The sequence below is a fragment of the Amphibalanus amphitrite genome, unplaced genomic scaffold (assembly GCF_019059575.1).
Source record: "Amphibalanus amphitrite isolate SeventyFive unplaced genomic scaffold, NRLGWU_Aamphi_draft 000757F_arrow, whole genome shotgun sequence".
NCBI lineage: Eukaryota > Metazoa > Arthropoda > Thecostraca > Balanomorpha > Balanidae > Amphibalanus > Amphibalanus amphitrite.
In genome coordinates this window covers 210,807-231,343 of record NW_024882251.1, presented here as the reverse complement: position 1 = coordinate 231,343, position 20,537 = coordinate 210,807, and the positions used below count along the sequence as shown (strand labels likewise).

General features: G+C 46.9%; 1 protein-coding gene and 2 long non-coding RNA genes across 3 annotated transcripts; all 3 read left to right on the top strand.

Annotated features, from left to right (window-relative positions):
* Nucleotides 1–6,279: 6,279 nt before the first annotated feature.
* On the top strand, nt 6,280–20,529 carry LOC122365688 (zinc finger C2HC domain-containing protein 1A-like). Its single transcript, XM_043337118.1, has 3 exons — nt 6,280–6,412; nt 17,755–17,973; nt 18,394–20,529. The coding sequence occupies exons 2-3, from the start codon at nt 17,791–17,793 to the stop codon at nt 18,712–18,714; spliced, it is 504 nt and encodes a 167-aa protein (XP_043193053.1). The 5' UTR covers nt 6,280–6,412; nt 17,755–17,790; the 3' UTR covers nt 18,715–20,529.
* On the top strand, nt 9,056–12,433 carry LOC122365689. Its single transcript, XR_006253782.1, has 3 exons — nt 9,056–9,296; nt 10,337–10,481; nt 10,996–12,433. It is a non-coding gene; the product is annotated as an uncharacterized LOC122365689 (long non-coding RNA).
* On the top strand, nt 15,277–16,071 carry LOC122365690. The gene is made up of 2 exons (XR_006253783.1): nt 15,277–15,359; nt 15,682–16,071. It is a non-coding gene; the product is annotated as an uncharacterized LOC122365690 (long non-coding RNA).
* Nucleotides 20,530–20,537: the final 8 nt, after the last annotated feature.

Genomic DNA, 20,537 nt, shown 5'->3' with positions numbered 1-20,537 from the left:
TTCTCCAATCGACCACTTGATCCGTTTAGAAAGTGATATACGGAAAGGCTATAAAAAGAAACAACATACTTCAGCAATTTTTCTTGACATTAAAAACGCTTTTGATATGGTGTACAGGCCGGCATTGATTCATAAATTAGGCCTGCTTGGCATCAAAGGACACTTGGCTTTTTATTTGTGCAACTTTCTCTCGGGAACCAGGCGTTTTCGTGTTCGGCTCCGCTCAGTATTTTCCAACACGTATGAAACACAGAATGGACTTCCACAAGGTAGCTGTTTATCTCCAATTCTTTTCAACATTATGATTGACGATTTATTTGAAAACATTCCTGCTGACACATCTTTCTCTCTCTTCGCCGATGACAGCGCCATTTGGTGTACCACACCTGACTATGACATCGGGATCCATCGTCTACAAATAGCACTACATAAAATAGAAAAATGGTCGGCCTTGTATGGTTTGGAATTTTCTCCGGAAAAATCTGCGTTTATGATTTTTTCCAAACACAACATAACACAGCCATCTTCTCTCCCTACCTTGAACGGGACGCCAATTCCACTCGTAAAAACTTTCAAGTTCTTGGGAGTCGTCTTGGACCCCAGATTATCAATGGTACATCATGTCAAACACGTTCAAACAAAATGCAAGAAAAGGTTAAATCTGTTCCGCTGTCTCACTAGTACCCCAGCAGGGGCAGATCGCTCGGTACTTCTAAGATTATATAACAGCATTGTTTTACCCATTATTGAGTATGGGGCAGTCATGTACGCAGGAGGTTGTCAATCCAGTTTGGTCAAGCTAGAAGCTGTCCAAAACAATTTTTTGAGGTTAGCCCTGGGTGCAATGAAAACTTCGCCCATATCATCCCTTCAAGTAGAAGCAAACATTACCCCCTTACATATAAGAAGAATTGATCTGTCTCTACGATATTACTAAAAAATACAGCACTTACAGTCTCATGCAGCTCATCTAGCCATATCCATTCTTCCTAGGCTGCATTTCAGCTATCTCGGTAGGTGCGAGAGAAGGACGGGACTTACTTTGGCCTCACGAATAAGAAAATATCAGAATGATTTAGGTTACGAATTACCTCATGTGACACCACTACCGCACTGTGCAATATCGCCTTGGACGGCTCATCCACTTTCGGCTTCTTTCTTGTTTACGACCAACAAGGGCTCTCTTTCTCACGGCGAAGTACAGCAATCCTTTCTGAGTTTTCAGGCGTCTCATGCTCGTTACAATTTTGTTTATACAGATGCCTCGAAACAAAACGACACGGTCGGCATAGGTATATTCGCTCCAGAATATCCACGAACACTTGTGAGGGTACAAAACGATATTTCTGTTTACTCTGCTGAGCTGCACGCAATTTTCCTCGCACTCAAACTTATCCACGAGCATCATATTCAAATGGCATGCATATGTTCCGATTCCAAATCAGCAGTTCTAAGTCTTATGCACCCTGATACGTCGCAACATATCAGTTTAAACATACTTACTTTACACCAACAACTTATCGAGGGTGGAGTTCAAATAAAAATTTTATGGATACCTGGACACAGTGGCATTTTTGGTAATGAAAAAGCTGACAAATATGCTAAGCAAGCCCTGGCGATTCAGGATATAACCATGATTCCCTATACCTCCAACAATATTCGAGCCTCCATAAAACAACATTGTCACCACTTCTGGCAAAACAGTTGGGACACCGAAGGTATCGGCACACACCTCCATCGTATCAAACCATATATAAAACATTGGTCATCATCATGTCGAAATTCCAGAAGGGAAGAAAAGGTTTTGGCAAGATTACGAATCGGGCATACTTACTTCACTCATTCTCACATATTCAATCGACAACCAAGGCCTACTTGTTCTTCCTGTAGGTCTCCTCTTACAATCGAACACTTTTTATTACATTGTCGTAAATATCACGCAGATCGTAAACAAATCAATGATTACTGCCGGGCACATAACGTGCAAATGACTTTACCCACCATTCTTGGGGACGATCATCCTGTAATACTACAACTTCTCTTCTCTTTTCTTCTTAAAACGGATCTTCTTCATCGTCTTTAGGTTCACTAGTCTCTTCATTCAGTTAACTTAACTCGACTTGTAAACACAGCGGTGCGTAATGGTCCAACGGACTGAAGCACCTAACCAACAAAAGAAAGAAAGAAAGCACCACTGGTGACACTTGTTCAGAAATCCCATCGCCATTATTTTGTTATTTATAATTAACACTGCGCCTCTGGTTTCAGTCTCAGTTCCAGCAGCGCTCTGCCGCTGAGAGACAGCAGAGACTGGCCGAGCTGGCACCCGTGCGGGCCGCGCCGACAGAGCCTGCCCGCCCCGCCGCGGTGACCGAGAGAACTGCATCTGAGCCTGCCCCCCGCGCGGCGGCGCCACCGTCGCGGCAGCCGGTCGCCGCCAGGGGTCGGATCACCAACGGCAGCACTGCGGCCACCGTGTCTACCGGAGGCCGGGCTGCTCCGATGGGCTCGGCCGCCTCATCGACGGCCGGTAGCGGCGGAAAGGTGCGCGCCATGTTCCAGTCCCGGCGCGCAGGAACTGCCGCATCCGCCGGCTCCGCGCACCAGACGTCTCCCATTGGCTGGGACAAGAGCTACCCGCTGGAGCCGATCAAGAAATCGGCGCCGGCTCGCTCCTCGGCACCTCCCCCCGCAGCGGTAAGTGAACCCGTCGACGAAACAGATGCGCCGCTCCACCGTACACTGAGTGACGACAACCTGACTGCGGTCGAGTCCAAACCGAGGGGAGGTAGTATCCGCAGTTCGCTGACGATGCCCGAGCTCACAATGCCGGAGATTCACGTAGTGCGAGAGAAACCTACTCCTCAGCAGCGCCAGGCGGAGAGGTTGCGAATTAACGCCGAGCTGCGCAGGAGGGACCACGAGCTTCTGGAGCGCATCCGGGACCGGTCGAAGCAGCAGTGCGGTCCGCTGCCTCGCAGACCGATGCGCGTGAGTCACACACGTCGGCACACATAAGTGTGATTTTGTAGTTTGCAGCACAGCCTCAATCCGTCGTTCAGCTCTGCTTTTTTATTTCTAGTTCTATTCTTTATAAACGCATCTGTCGTTGCATGGGCAAGGCACCAGGACGTTGTCGTTGAACGTTGAACAATGACATCTGGAATGTAGGTATCTGAGCTGGGAGATCGGTTCAATGAAAAGACGCGAACATAGGCACGATGCCATTTGTAGCTTCACTTCCAGAAACACCCAAGAAAACGGTAAACGGTATTCCAGAAATAATCATGCTTTTGGCTGCGAAAGAGTCGAATAGGGTCAAATAAAATGTAAGCCTATGAGACCATTTAAAACGTTTCCATTTGCGCTGAAATTTGTGCATTAATGACGCTTCATTCCTCATAAATCCAGTGTCAAACTGTGTTCTGATCATTTGTCTAGGCATTGCAGCCGCCACATAGTCCCCATTTTCACCGGGCATCCTGATAAGTTGACTGTCAATGTGTTTCCACCAACTGGTCTAACGCCGTCAATTGTTCGATTGTGCTCTGCAGCATGCCGCGTAATGCCTCACGAGCTATTCGCCATGTACGGGCGCACTTAATGTCAATACGATACACGCCTGAAGGTCAGCCAGTGTTGCATGCTGCTTGTTTTGTCCTGCTCTGTTCGGCACCCGACAAAAGGCTCCCGGTGGCGCCGACCACGGGTCAATATGTGACGCCGAGGTCATCCTAGCAGATCGATAATGATAAAGCGCCCAACTGGGAGCTGATAAAGTGCAGCCAAACTCTGGAGCATTCATCACGTGGAGACGGTTTGGAGACAGTCAGTCACCTGGCCTTGGCTCCTCAGTCCTCTGGTATTTAAGGGGTATTTCGAATGTTCATTGCATTACCAAGGCAACACCCACTAATATTATGTGATGAATAATGAAAAGCAAGCTGTATGTTTCATGGCTTTAACCTAAACGTTCACTTCATAACGTATAAGATCGTTCGCGATCTTTCCTCAGCTCACGGCTACCAAGTCTGGTACCTACCCTGGGCTAATTACAGCGTCTTTTCTTTCATTCAGCCGACAGCCGAGGACGCTGCTAATTGCGGAAAATGCACACACGGTGCCGGGGGGTTTGTCCCATGGACTGACGTTCGCAGCCGCCAGTCGGCCGACTAATTACCGGTTTCCCTGACAACTCGACAACTCACAGCGGCGCGACATCGCGTTACATGTCAAACAGACTGTGTCACACGCCGGGACCAGTGTTGGCGGAGTGACAGAAATCAGCGCAAGTATCGAGCCCGGAGACTCGGAAGGAATGACACGGTCGCCGTGACGACGGTAGCCGACTTAGCTAGTAGCGAGTAGCGACCATCCTTACCAGGAAGAGGGATTCGGCGAAATACGGTTTCATTTTGACGGTATGAAATCGTCAACAATTTGAAGCTAAAGCAAATATGGGAATAGACAAATATCGAATCGATCACGAATTATAATGCACTATACCTAAGCATTAGATCAGTTGTGTCTAAAGCCTTAACTGAAACATTTGTTCTTTGTAATAATTGTATCTATCCTAACAAACAAGTCAAAAGGTCAGACCGCAAAGGAAAGAGTCCGAATTAATGTTCGGGTGACCGGGCGTATTCCCAGATCGCCTGATCAGATGGCCTGTCGAACCACCCACCCAAAACCCACCGTTCTGACTTCTGAGCGAACGGATGAATGAAACACCAGATGCGGGAAAATGTCAAATGAATGGTCTGCTCGCAGCTGCTGACGGCGACCGATTAAGGCTCGTTAATGAGCCGGATTTCAAGGTCTTCCATCCATCCCAATTAATTCACACGGCAAAACGAACCACATCGCTCATCGCCAAACAGGAAGAGACCTTCACTCGACTGGGAAACATCCTGAATTCGGCCTGGCCTCATACCGAAGCGTCAGACAATAGCCGTAACGGTCAGCTGGCGGACCGTCTCCGGCGCCGTGGAGCGGAGCAGGGAGTCTAGTCAGCCGCACATCCCGTGATTTCACGGCTCGTGCACGGCACGGCCCGCGGCTGTGCGTGCGGCGCGTGTCGCTCGTTGCGTGTGAAGCTCTGTCAGATAGCCGACTGGCGTGTCGGCCGACGCGTCCCGGTGATCCCGGCACCGCGCGCTGCCTGACACCGTGTCACGGACACCCGTGTCACAGACGTGTCACGGACTCACCGTGTCACATATGTGTCACGGACACACGTGTTACAGACGTGTCACATATGTGTCACGGGCCAAAGAGGTGTTAGTGTCACAGACGCGAGACAGAATGTCTGGCCGTGGCCACGTAACCGCACTCCTCTGTGGGTTCAACACAGCAACCTGCATAATGCATATTGCAATATTGCATATTTTACAATCCTTGTAGAAACTGGCCTATGTTGTATACCGAAGCAGGCGCAACAGTCCTCATTGGTATGCGGTCGCTTATGTAGCTTCATACTCGTCGCTATGGCGCCAGTCGACAACAGAGCGACACAAACACTCGCGAAAATCTATACTTTCTAATAACCAGGAAATTGAGTAATGATCCGCGGATCTGCTTACCAATAATTTCAATCGTCTTTTTGTGCACTGACCTTTCAAAAGGCTGAAAGTCGTTAAATTCTGTCAGGTGATTGACATGAGCATGCGCGCTTATGCCGCGTTCGTGTCGTACAGTGTTGGCTTGGAGTGAGTAATGGATGTGAACTGTAATGCTAAGCAATTTTGCTTATCATTTTCTTTTCTATTATTTTGTGCTCGTTGCATCACCACGACATGCGTAATATTTGACTTTGGTTTGCTTTTAGGCACAGGCAGCTATTCGTACTTTTCGTGCGTGCGTACCACGTATGCACCTGCACTCGCTGAGACCGTCATGTTATCATCCGAATGTCATTTAGCATAAGTTAGCTAAGTGATTGATTACTACCGACTGACTTGATCCGTTTTTGGACCTCGCCAATGCTTATACGATTGGTACTCGCTGGAAACTTTGGAAGACATCCCTCCCAAACTCCTAATGAAACGTCTGTGTCCGATCGCTCCTTCGCGGTCCCGGCGGACGGCTGGCACGACGCTCGTTTGGACCGGGCCGGCCCGCCCACCCTGTCCGTAAAAGGCCGCCTGACCTTCCGCCCCCTCGCCGGTCCCCGGGTGATCCCTGATAGCTGCTCGGTAACGCCCGGTCGTGACGTCACAATGACACATCGGCACCGTTTCAGGCCAAGCCGGCGGCGGCGGCGGCCCCGGCAGCCGCCCCCGCCCGCGCGCGCCGCACGGAGCCGGCCGCCGAGCCGCGCAAGCCGGCCGCCGAGCCGCGCAAGCCGGCCGCCCGCGCCGCCCCCGCCCCCGCCAGACCGCCGCCCACAGCACCAGCCAAGGAGAACAGGGTAAGACGGGACGATGACTGTCGTGATAGCTTCCTCAGTGGTTCTGCGTGTGTGATGTATGGAACGGTAATGCTCGTGAGAAGACGCTAATGCAATGCCCAATTACAGTTTTGGAGTTTGGAGAGGGCAGGTAACCTATGAGTCCAGACTTGTGCCGTGACCAAAAATCAAGATCCAGGATCATCAAGGTCCCACGGCAATTTCAATTTCTAGAATCCAAGGTTTCCAAGGTCCCACGGCAAATTCAATTTCTAGAATCCAAGGTTTCCAAGGTCCTACGGCAAATTCAATTTCTAGAATCCATGGTTTCCAAGGTCCCATGGCAAATTCAATTTCTAGAATCCAAGGTTTCCAAGGTCCCACGGCAAGTATACATTGCAGGATCCACAGTCCCCAAGGTCCCACGACAAGAATGCATTGCAGGATCCACAGTCCCTAGGGTCCCACGACAAGTATGAATTTCAGGATCCACAGTCCCCAAGGTCCCATGACAAAAATACACTTCAGAGTTCAGGGTCCACAGTCCTCAAGGTCCCACGGCAAAAATACATCTCAGGATTCAAAGTATTCAAGGTCCCACAACAAGAACTTAAACTAACATTCTGATAAGCAGACTTACTTCTAAATATTCTACCAACGTCAGCCCAGCAGCATTGAAAGGGGCAGAACCTATGCAAACCTGTGGTGGTTTTATCATTTACCACAGACCACCATAGGTAGGGGGAGCTTCAACACAAGTTAAAGATGAATCATAATATCAATCTCTCCTTCTTTAGCCTGACTAATTCATAAAGATATAGGTAGGTAATAGGTACCTTGCAATTTGCATTTTGTATTGTCATGTCCCTTTCAAATCAATCTTACCTGATCATTAGGAATGTAGGATAGCACCTTACAGTTATTGAAGACAGACATCCAAGTATTCTTTCAGGCAATATAAAAAACCAGAATTAAAACCTACACGCTTCAAAAATTGAATTGGATAGGCATATGCTTTCGATCTTCTGCACATTACATATTAGGATAAAAACTCAAATATGTTCTAAGTCTTGTTTGCGCGAGCGCTCACAGAAAAAAAAAAACTGATCGACTAAGCCAATAGAATTAGAGTATCAGCGAGCGCAAACCTTACTTACTGTTCATTCACATTAGCTTGAAGGCTCTGAACAAAATTTCATCTAACAATTTTTTCGTCAGACGGTTCTTCGTCGGCAGATTTTCGTCTGACTTTTTCGTCTTGCATTTTTTCGTCTGTACGAATTGATTTGGTGCATTTTTTGTCTGAGTATTTTTCTGTCCGGCATTTTTTTTCGTCTGGACGAGGCAGAAGATGTCCTTACGAATGCGCGGACTTAAAAATGCACAGACGAAAAAATGCATAGACGGAAGTCTGCGGACGAAAATCTACAGACGAAAAATTGTCCGACGAAAACCTGCTAAACGAAAAAGCTGAACTGTCATGGAATCATTGCTTATATTGGATGCTCATTGCTCAATGGTGATTTTATGACTTGCAAATCAAATAAGTTTGACACTTACCTACTTGGTCAGTGGGTAGCTTCCAAGTAGCTTCAAGCCCGGCATATCGCAACCCAGAAAATATGTGAGGTGAGATTAGAAAAGAACTTTCCAAAACACCACTGTCCACTGTTTGACTGTTTCATAATCCATAACATTAATAATGTAAGAAGCTACCAGGTCTCTTGTTCCAGTTCTGCCTCACAGCCATGACAACGATTTGGCTCTATATATGTCTATACAGTCTGGTTCGTTTTCTCTCCATGTATCTATCTTAGCCTCTTGCAGCTGGTCGCTCAACCATAGATATTTATTGAAGTGTTTACAGACAAAACCTAGTGCAGGGTCCTTAGTGGCCCATGTGCAGCATAAACCTCATGGTCCAGCTTCCAGGATTCTTGGGGTCCCTCAACAAAATGCTGGTGTAGGTCCAGACCCTTCTCCTAAGATCCCATGACAAATAATAAAACTGGGATTGAAGGTCTGCATTCTGCAGGGTCTTGCAGCATGCCAAAATTTTGAGGTCCTGTCCCCTGGGATTCCATGGTTTTTCGGCATATGAAATGTTGAGGTCCTGGGTTTCTAAGGTCTCATGTCACATGAAATGTTGATGTCCTGGGATTCCAAGGTCTCACGGCATATGTAAATGTTGAGGTCCTGGGATTCCAAGGTCTCGCGACATATGCAAATGTTGAGGTCCTGGGATTCCAAGGTCTCGCGGCATATGGATGTTTTAAGGTCCTGGGTTTCCAAGGTCTCACGACAAAAATGGCAATGCAAGGTCCAGGATCCATCAAGGTCCCAGACCTTGGACTCCCCAGTAAAAAATACCATTTGAAACCATTAGGATTTACCAATTGGTTTCAAATGTGTCAAATGGTTTGAAATAGGTTCTAATGGTTTTTATGACCATTTGAAATGGTTTCCAATTGGTAATTTCCCAATTGGTCTGAAATGGTGTTTTCCATTTGGTCCCAATCGGTTTTGAAATGGTTTCCTAATGGAAAATAAATCCCATTTGATTTCAAATGGTGTTTTCCATTTGATCCCAATGGGGATGTTCGGCTTATTTCCTCACCAGGTGGCAGCACTGCCTTCTTTGGACACAGAAACTGTGGCGGCGAATGCGCCACTGTGTTTTACACTGTGTGGAGTCGGTGCGGTGTCGGTCCGAGGGACTGAATTTCGGTGAATTTGATAGCAATTGATTTGAATTTTGCTCAGATGGGTTGTGAATTTATATTCGGCAAGTGTCACAAACATGGAAAGGCAAGTTTACAAAGGACAGGAGACTTAGAAGTTAGAAAGGCTTCAATTGACGTAGCCGAAGAGAGGCGAGAAGCCGAAGATCGACCGACTTCAAACGGTAATTCCATCGATGTAACACGTTTCCCGACATTTTTTTATGGCGAGCATAATTAAGAGTATAAAATAGTCTAACTTAACTCATAGCTGGATCTTGTATTGCCCATATGAGGTAATTCACCTGTGTAAGTTTATGGGCATATCAATATAGGAAGTTGGCCTGCCCTTTGAGAAAGGCATTAAAAGATTACAGGGTGAGCCATAAAGATTTACCCATCGATAAATTCACTTTATTTCCAAACGGGTTGGCGTAGGTATGCCATCTTTTGCATATATGTCGCAAATTTGTCTCCAATCCTGACAGTGTAGCTCATTTTGTTTATGCTCGTCCACTGTCTCTGCTACGCTCCTGAAATGCGAGGTCGTCTTAACGCACATCCGCCGCTCCTGAAATTCAGGAATCACCACTGGGTGTTGGCTGCTGAACACTCCTTGGTCTAAAGAATGCTGGGCACAATTCATCCCCGACTTCAGCCCCACGGGCTTTGCAAACTAAAATATCCTGAAAACCCGACTCTACCGAGTCCCTGAAACACCGCAAATGACATACGGCGCAGCATTCTTATAGCATGGGTGATCGAGGAAAATAAGTGAAAAGACGGTGCGGCGGCCGCGTGCCATAGTGCTCTTGCGTCTCGGGCGCGTAACATAAGAAGAATGCAAGCATACAGAAAACAGACTACATTTATTAGTTAGGAGATGACGTTGTTATATGTGTGTAAAAGATGACATAGCTATGTCAGCGCGCCTTGAAACAAAGTTAAATTTTCGATGGGTAAATCTTTATGGCTCACCCTGTATACATGCTGCTGAGAATGATTATATAAATTCAATGCATTTGTATAAGATTCATTGCAAGCATTTTAGCAGTGTTCTTTTGTCTGGTACCAAAGATATTGCATGCAGATAAAGGTTATGATGGAAAAAGACAAATAGGATCTATTTTGACACCAGTAACCAGGAGGTATATGTAATAGAACACTAAGCTACCTACTATTTATGAATTGTTACAAGTATTGATCATCCCACATGGTGTTCCAGGTGCCCAGTGCAATCATGCTTCTGGTGCGGAGTTGTCAGGATGGAGTCCGAGGAATCAAGGAAGGCAGAGGACCTGCGTATGAAGGAACCAGCCCTGTGGATGAAGATCTGAGGTGCATACAGAGGGAGCCCACTGAAAGACCAGGTAGGAGTTGGTGAACAGCTTGTGCACTGCAGTATATCATCCAGAAGCAACTGATAGCCTTTCTTGCAAAATGTTTTTTTTTAACTCATCACCACCTAAAGCTACTCATTATTGATATAATATCTTAATTTCATCAGGTAAATAATTGTTTACTCTAAGTTTTGATTCACACTGAAGTGAACAATATTTTAGAATATTCACTCAGCTTTTTTAGCAACTAAATACGGGCAAGTTTTTTGTTGTTTTTAAAAATAAATTTTCACCTACTAAAATATTTGTATATGTAACTGCAATAAAAGTGCATTTCAAAATTGCAAATACTTTTCATGGGTCTTGATGATGTCACTGTATCCAGTTCATCATATTAGATTTCAACTGTGTTTAAACTGCAATGTTTTGCTAATTGCTTCAGTATATAATGTCCTTTTATCCATGCATGTTAAACATATGTATCTCATTATGACTTGCCAAGATCTTTCCCTACTGTCTTATGCCATTTTTCATTTATCCACAGGTGCAATGCTGCATTGATAAGATCCAGATTCAAGAGCATGGATGCTACCAGATCCTGTGATTTGAAGTTACCTACCAGTGTCACTGCTGCTACAAATGACATCAGCAACACTTCCTTTGGTGAAAGTTTAGAGGAGCAAACAGTTGGTACTCTGTGTAGTCAAGCAGTGGAGTTTTGCCACAATCATGAAGTTGATTAAGGTGTCAATTTTTTTTTTTTTGCTCTGGCTTCTGGGACACCTTGGATCTACATTGCAACCTATGCTAGTGTTCAACATTTCGTGTCGTAGTATCACTGATGCAAAGCGTGTTGCATCATACACAAATGAGAGCCAGCAAATTGGCAGATATTTTCTAGTGATAGAGAACTGCATGTGCCTTAAGCAATTGTTGAAGGTGATAAGTGGTGAATGGTAGGGCTCAGCCACTCAGCTGCTTCCTTCAAAAGCTATCAATCAGCTCTAGAAGAGCTGTCGTCATAGCAATGCTTCATATGTGAAGGATACTTGCCTGAACAGAACATTGTGGATTTGTTAATTAAGTACCTCTTTATTACAAGTTTGTGCCCATTACAAGCCAAGCTTAGTTTACTTAGTTCGTTGCAAGTTTTCCAGGCAGCCTTCACACTTGTGTCGCTGAATATTAAACTTTGACTGATAGACCGACGAGATATTGTCCCTTTCGCATCAGATTGTAATCAGTCAGTCGTGTTGGTAGAAGGTACAGTCTGCCTTAAAAGTACCGCGCAAAGTGACTGTGGATCCATCAAGCCTGACCGAGGAAGGGCCTGCTATAATTTGAAAGTCACCGAACCAATTGACCTGGGGAACGGACGAGGATGTCATATAGAGCCACGCAGAAATCGCCGGTGATTCGTTGCCCATCATTACAGAATGAACGCATGCCGGATGAAGGGTTAAGTCAATAATCTGTACAAACTACAGGGATGTGATTGACTTATCTGACAGTGACGAGCGCTAGAGGTCAACTTAAGACCGTAGGTATGCGTTCTTGTCATGGAATGTGTGCTGTAAATCGATTGTTTCATGCGTGTAAATATATGTCTGAATGTAATAAGGTTTTTAATTTCAACTGTGTAAGTTAAAATATGTGATAACATCGTATCTTTCGTACTCCGTAGCTTTTGGTGACCATTCGATCAGCTCCCTTTCCTTCCGCTCAATGACGATGTAGTAGTTTGCCTTTCACACGCGTCATTGTCTTCCTAATATCGAAATCAACTGTAGCTACTCATTTTAGCAAAATGATGAACCTGAAGAAGACATGAAACGCAGTTTCCGTTCGCGGCGCGTCGGCCGCCGTCGCCGCCCGCAGTGTTATACCCGGCCCGGCCGGCGCCCGGCCGGCGCGTTGTGTCCAAAGCATACCGTGCTGCCACCTGGCGAGACTTTCCGGAACTCTTAGCGCGAACATCCCCATTGGTTCCAAATGGAATAAAACCATTTCATTCCAAATGGTGTGTCCCATTTGGTCCCAATTGGTATCGAAATGGTTTCCAATTGGTAATTTCCCAATTGGTCTGAAATGGTGTTTTCCATTTGATCCCAAATGGTATGTCCCCATTGGTATGGAGATGGTTTCCAATTGGTAACTTCCCAATTGGTCTGAAATGGTGCTTTCCATTTGATACCAATTGGTTCCAAATGGAATAAAACCATTTCATTCCAAATGGTGTGTCCCATTTGGTCCCAATTGGTATCGAAATGGTTTCCAATTGGTAATTTCCCAATTGGTCTGAAATGGTGTTTTCCATTTGATACGGCAAATAGTATGTCCCCAAATGGTATCGAGATGGTTTCCAATTGGTAACTTCCCAATTGGTCTGAAATGGTGCTTTCCATTTGATACCAATTGGTTCCAAATGGAATAAACCATTTCATCCCAAATGGTGTGTCCCATTTGATCCCAATTGGTATCTAATGGTTTCCATTTGAAACTCCCATTTGATCTCAAATGGTTTTTCCCATTTGATCCCAATTGGTGTCAATTGGTCTCCAAATGGAAGAAAACCATTTCATCCCAAATGGTTGTCCCATTTCATCCCAATTGGTGTCGAAATGGTTCCCAAATGGAAAAGCAAATCTGTTTTGAAATGGTGTCTCTCATTCTATTTCAACTGGTGTCGAAATGAAAAATGCATTTGAAAAACATTCAAGGGTCGTTTTAGGCAAGAAAAACATACTTATATGGCAATAACTTTTATTCCATGAGATGAATAAAAGCAAAGTCCGAACCGTAGTCGGAGCTCTGCCGTCCAAAGGCAAAACCGCATATGTCGGGTCAGGTCATGACCCGACATGTGTTTTTGCCTTTGGACGGCAGAGCTGGAGTCAATTTTTGAGTCAGAGTCGGAGTTAGAGTCATAAATCCACCACTTTGCAGCCCTGTTTCCAGATGTGTGACAAGTATGCTTCAAAAGTGTTTCTACCTTGATGGTCTCTAATGGTTTCAAGTGTGTTTTGAATACGGACTGGGTATCTATTACAAGGGCGGCGCCACCGTGGGGGCAGTGGGGGCAGACTGCCCCCACTGGCAGGAGGCCGTGGGGGCAAGACTATGTTTTTGCCCCCACAAAATTTGGCTGATGTTGAAATGGGAACAGAAGACCGGTGCAATATTCATGATAGGCGGTTATAATAGTACGCCTGTTTTTGACGATTCCCGTATCAAGTGCATCAGCAGAACGTTCGTTCTCAGACCGTCTGTCGCATATCTCCTACTCCCACTCATTTTCCTACTCATTTTCATTCACCAGAAGGCTGCCATCGAGCTTGACCCCGAGGAGGTTGAGAGGCAACTTGTCAAAATCGGCCAGGCAAGAGTTCACTCTATTTTGGGAACCCTTAGACTGAGACCGAGCTCAGGGAGGTATGACAAAATGTGATAGGTAGGTATGTATATCCGGGTTATCTGGAAATGTATATGGATCGCCCTAATAGAGCTTATTCTGGTATCAATCGTGTGTGAGAGAATCGCATATATTCGCACTACGGTAAAAAAGAGAACTAGGTACTGATCACTGATTACTGTCTACTCCTAAGCGTTCATGTGGTATCGCAAATATTCGCCAGGGGAGGCGAAAAACGCCCCCCCCCCGTTCCGGGCCCGGGAGGGTTAATGCTTAAGCTCAATACGTATGCATGAAACCTGAAACCATGATAATTTCTAATTGGCAACATCTAGGGGCAAGGAGCTCATGGATTTTGCAGATCGGGTTATCAGACAACAGTCGGGTCACCTGAAGCTTGCCCCCACTGGCGAAAATTCGTGGCGCCGCCACTGATCTATTAGTTCCCAATTGGTACCCTAATGGTTTCTAATGGTTTTTAAACATATACTTAAATAATAGACTTAGAGGTAATGGGATGACCTTTGACTGGTTATACTTGATAAGCATCACTACAAGGCCTTGGTTTTTCATTAAATAAAAATGATTCGCAAAATCCACGCCGTTTCCGCTCATTTAAACAGCACTACTTTTTCTCTGTGTGCCTACGCTGCCGGCGCCCGACCGTTGGCGCCCAGGGTATATTGAGTGAAGGGTAGGACGAACTTTGGTAGGAATTTCTAGTATAACTACTAGAAAACCTACTATATGTGGTCGGGACTAGCAAAAACTTAGTTCAAACTAGAATATGGTAGCGCTTATGGTTGGCAGTCGTGACGCGCACGTGACATTCATTTATTAGATTTCTTAAATAACAGGCTTTAGAGGCAGATTAGTGGGCAGATACATTCAATTAGCTATTAATAATTGATTATGCAAACATTCAAGAATCTACATCATTCAATTCTAGCCGAAATCACGCGGCGCTCCCAGGATTCGAACTCACGACCCTCGGATCCGTAGCCCGATACGCTACCGACTGCGCTACCGAGGACCGCGCGCCGACGATCGGAGAGCCGGATCGCGGGTGGTGGCGTGCAGAGAAATCTTTACCCTGTACGCCGTAGAAGATCGGCTGGGTTTCGTGAAAAATGGTAGAGGAATTGTCGAAAGAAAATTCATCGATCTATCATTTGAGACTAAGAACCATTGATTCCTTCAAAGGTTGACCGAGATATCGCTCGCCGAAAACAGGCCATTTAACATGTAAACCCTATGGGCTGGTAGGAAATGTACGCCGTGGAGCAGCAGTGCTACCAACTAACTTCGGCGGGGGCCGGTTGGCGCCGGCCGGCCGCGCCGGCGCCACAGTTCAAATCGGGCGTCGACGTCGGCCGCCCGGCCGGCGCGCCAGCGGGTTTCGCGAAGTTTCGCGTTCGCTGGGGCTGGGCCTGCCCGCGGTCGACCGGGACCCAGTCCTGCTGTAAAAGAGGAAGCTGAGCAGAATCACGCGGCTGGTGAGTGACTTTTCTTGTGCAGCTGTACCTATGCGATATTCGTTTTAGTCGACTGCAAATACTGAAAATAGTTATTTGAATAAATTTGGTTGCATTTGGCATCTTTGTAAGAACTGAGTTTAAAAGAGGTGAGAAAGAGGCTTAAAATTTGTTATCACAATTTATTTTGCCAGCAGAACATTGTCAGTGCCATATTTGTTGTGGTCAGGCTGCCTAAATGACAATGCAAGTTGCATGAGCTTAAAGTTATTATATTGTGTGTGGTAATTAATTTGATCCCATCGCCCAATTAACCCGTGCTGTCCTGTAGGTACTGTTGCAGGCACGAACTTGCACCGGACAGATGCCGTCTACCGGCTCTACACGGGTCCAGATGGGCTGCGTGCCCGCATTATAGCTACGTTCTGACTTCTGAAAATTCTGATCGCCACGGAAGATTAAGAAATCTATCTGTCAGAACAACAGACAGTATCACCGATCGGAATGATATTGTATCACGTCGTTCATTGTGCCTATGTGGAATAGTGTACGTATGGCCCAGTGCATAACTACATTGTAATTCTGTTCTTGATTCTGATAGCAATCGCCTCATCGATGTGGTGTTGACCAAACAACAATGTCCATGTGTAGTTAATGTCTAATGTTGGTAGGTACGTACTGATGAAAATGTATATGCTTGCAGAGTAAAACAATAAAAATAATTCACGCTGCAGTTTGTTATTTTGTGGATGAAATGCATGGACTTCAAAAGGATCTTCAAATGGTAATCCAGCTGCCCAGTAAAAAAATACCATTAGAAATTACCAAATAGTTCCAAATGGGAAAAACCATTTGACTTATTGAACACTTTTCCAAATGGTTCCAAAGAGGTTCCATTTGAAATTTGTCCAATTGGCCACCAATTGGTACCAATTGGAACCATTTGAAATGTGTCCGATTGGTACCAATTGGTGACCAATTGGACACATTTCAAATGGTCATGAAATGGTTCCAATTGGTACCAATTGGTGGCCAATTGGACACATTTCAAATGGAACCTCTTTGGAACCATTTGGAAAAGTGTTCAATAAGTCAAATGGTTTTTCCCATTTGGAACCATTTGGTAATTTCTAATGGTATTTTTTACTGGGCTGCGAACCCTGGATCTCGGACCTTTTTGGGACCTTGGCACAAGTCTGCCTATGACCGCTGCGGGGTGCTTGATTGCCCATCCTCACTCTCTCATCGCCCTGGCTAAAAAGAACAGCGCTTGTTTGTCTCTCCTGGGCCGCGGCGGCCTCCGCACGCGAGCGCCAGCCTTGGCTGCACGGTCCGCCTTGTGCGACCAACAGAGCTCGGCCACAGCCCAGAGTGGGCTCCTTGTAAGGACGCGATCCGGCAACTAGCCCGCCCACAGCGGATAGTTGCTCAACACAGCGGGGTCGGGCAGCCCAGCTCTGCGGCCGGTGGGACTGGCGGGGTCCACCGCGACCGGCCTGTACCGAGGACGGGATGGGACGGCCTCTGTCTGCATCATCAGACCCACCCTGTTTGGTCACGGATACCCCGAGCAGTACCCCCAGAGGGACGGGCACACCGGAGCAGCAGTCAGCCGCCATCTGTGCAGTCACAATGACATTGACGTGACGGGCGACTTAGCCCACCCACAGTCCCGACAGTTAACCGGCATTGCGCAGGAAATGCGGCAGCCTTGAGCGCGCATCCCGAATACGACGGATTTGGTGCGCCGATCCGAGAGATCTGACGGGAAATTTATGAAAGGAACGTCATCAATTACATGTTTTGAAGGTGACATCTCACAGCTCTCAAGGTTTACAGTTTGAGACGCATCAATCATAGAGAGCACGGGATAAATATGATGTTCATTAATTTCGCACGTCACTGTGCTACCGCGGGCCCAGATTTAATGAATTAATTTGTTAATGGACCACGGGATGGTTGTATGAGTCATTGCCTCATGTAGACAGCCTCATTCGCGCCACGCCCAGGCGATAGGGGCCCGCCCAGCAGGTCGTGGGCTTTTTATGATGAGGCAGCACGGTATGGGCGACCTCTTAACTGTTTCCAATTATGAACTGTAATCGAATCATGCCACAAAGTGCCTCAAGCGTACGCATTTGGGGAGAGGTTTAAAATATCTAGATTAGCTGAAAACAGTATTTGATCAGAATCAAAAGGCAAGCCTTTTGATGCGTTTTATATCACATTCTTCTGCGCTTACCTCAAGCTCAATGTCACAAAATTGCACCGTACTGACATTCGGTCTGTCTGAACCAGCCCCACTCCCGTCTTGGACTATCCAGTGAGTACCCATGGACATTGGCCAACACGCCACATGGCACGAGAAAAGCGCACTGTCAATTACCGCCCAAGTGACGAACCCTCCCCTTTGCAGCCACCAGCGCCTCGTCCGCCGCCGACGGACCCCAACATGGCCCAGTGCCCGATCTGCCAGCGCCAGTTCAACAAGGACCGGCTCGAGAAACACCAGACCATCTGCGAAAAGTCCTCCAAGAAGAAGCGCAAGGTGTTCGACCCGGTCAAGATGCGCGTCAAAGGCACAGAGTCCGAGAGCTACCTGCGCAAGATCAAGAGCAAGAAACCTGAGAAGGAGGTGAGGTTACGTAGAGGAGCCGGGGATGTAGGATCTCCTCTGCTGTGGTGAGGTAAACAGCGCTAGCCCCCGGGTGTCAACTGTCAATGCCTGTAGACAATACAATGAACCTTCGAATCGTATAGCTTGATGTAACCAGTTTATTTTAAGCTGGTTTTACAGTGAGAATCGTAGCTTTCTCTGATACCTGTTAGGCACGGAAGCTCATTCATAGGAACCTTTTGCAGCCATCAGTTCATTATTAGCTACCTCTTCTACCAATAACATCATGTGGGATGTTTCTATTTGACAGAGTATGCAGCTGCTAAAGCTCAAGTCAAGACTGCAAGCTTCCTAAAAATAACCGCCAAGATTTATGCGTTTCTGTGAATCCCATCCTCCCATACGTGCCCAACTGACCGCCAATTTCCGCATCGCCAGGCTCCGAAGCCGGCCAAGAAGGACTGGCGCAAGCAGCACGAGGAGTTCATCCGCAACATCCGCGCGGCCAAGAAGGCGCAGCAGCACCTGGCCAACGGCGGCAAGCTGGAGGACCTGCCGCCGCCGCCGCCGATGGACACCTCCGACTACGTGCAGTGTCCGCACTGCGAGCGCCGCTTCAACGAGGCGGCCGCCGACCGGCACATCCCCAAGTGCGCCTCCATCTCCAGCAACAAGAGCAAGCCGGGCACCGGCCGCGCCTCCGCCGCCGCCAAGAAGCCGGCGGGCCGTGTCTCGGCCGCCCCCAGACTGCGCCGCTAGAGCGTCCTGGGTCGTCGACGGTGGCGCCCCCGGTACGGGTGCCATGGCTCAGCCACACACAGAGGAGCTGACTTTCAGATAGGACGCTACTGCGGGGTGAAAATGAGACCCGACTTGTGACCCAAGAGCAGTGATGGCGGGACGCGGTCTTTTGCCACAAAAGCCCAGCAGGCTCGCTTCAACCCCTGGAGAGGGTGAGGCTGGTCGTTTTAGAGACCGACAGCGCGGTTGGGATCATGGCGTCCTTTATCATGGTGTAGCAGACAGCCTAGCCACCCTTCACTTTGCTATGTACTTCAACGGCCTGAGCCTGTCGGCGGCTTCTCGCGTTGTGCTTGAAAGCAGCACATCATTTTATGGTCTTCCACGTACTATACCCGACCTCCATAGAAAGTCATTCATTTTTAGCTGCCTCTAAGCACCAGCTGTATTTGTGATAAGTTTCCTACGCATCTCCTCCGCGATGCTTAGTTCTCCAACTTTATTTGGTTACGTTCGACCATTTGAATCACGTTTACGTAGCTAAGTAAGACTTCCTGAACCTTCAATGAAAAGAAAGAAGCGGGTCTCATCAGAGGAATACACCTGTTCAATGGTCATCGTAATATGATCCCCAAGAACAGGGTAATACAACGAGGTCAACCATCAGGCCAATATTACTGAACTCATCGTTCGACAATGATACAAGGAAAAACTTAGCGACTCCAAGGCTTGTCGTTTTCTTTTTGGTTTCAGCAACCGTGATGCGTTGGTAAATGTGGAGCCCGCAGTCGTAAAAAACTACTGTCATTATGTACATATCGACAGTCGACACCTTTTTTTTAAACCCTACATCTGCTCTCCCGTGAATTTCCGGGAGGCACGAAAGATCTCCTTTTAAAAGTGTCCAATCGTCCGATCCTGATCAAATATGTGTGTTCGTAGGCCTGTTCTGGTATTGCTTTATCTGCCAAGACAGACAAACTTGAGAAAAATCGAGTGATTGTACCTTTTTTGAAGGTCTCTAACCAACTTGTCTGAAATTCACCGAAGAACAAATGTGGGGTTTAAAAAAAGGTGTCGATATATGGCTGTTGGATCGAACGCGACCAGTGTAGGTAGGAGGACAGAGCGAAGATATACATTTGAATGCGTCATCCGAAGTTATTTATGACGTCCATAACCGTTGACTGAATGCTGTCTCGAATTTCTGAGCGATGGAGTCTGGTCGCTTGAATGAGTGCCGACATTGTAAGATGCTGCGTAGTAGATGCGGTGAAAGCATCCGATGCATGCTTGCTAAATAGTATTACGGATGGATGTTCGGGAGCAACGAAGCCTACTTGAGCAGAAACGTCCATTTCTGTGATACGTTGGTAACTGTGGCGCGCGCGCCCTTAGACTATGCGAGAGCGAGGTGGCATGATGATGATGCAGCAGGTGGAACTATGGTGGATGTAAACGCGGAAGTGTTCCTTCTGGGCGTAAGCGCTGTTTCGAAGTCTAGAGCGATCGCGTAATATCCATCCTCAATATCTAATAGCACTTCACGAAACCGCATCACTGACCAGAGACTGGTGAGAAAAGTGAAGAGATTTTAATTAATGACCGCATTTCACTGGTCTGTAACAAGTCAGCTTCAGTAGTACCCTGGTAGCCTTCATCGGAAGGAGAGACGTGACTTGCGAGACGCAATGTCAGGAGCGCTGTGGTATGTGGAACTGTGGATATTTGTCGTCTTGACGGGAAATGTCTGGACCCAAGTTCCGCAATTGCGCGGAAGCTTAACTCCTCGTACGCGTCGATAATTTGTATAAAATAAACGGTGAAAATCCCTCCCGTTG

What these genes read in the sequence shown, in the direction of transcription:
- LOC122365688 (XM_043337118.1), top strand. Translation starts at nt 17,791, where the DNA reads ATGGCCCAGTGCCCGATCTGCCAGCGCCAGTTCAACAAGGACCGGCTC. An exon ending in GCAAGAAACCTGAGAAGGAG is followed by an intron (nt 17,974 to 18,393) that starts GTGAGGTTACGT and finishes CCGCATCGCCAG; the next exon opens with GCTCCGAAGCCGGCCAAGAA.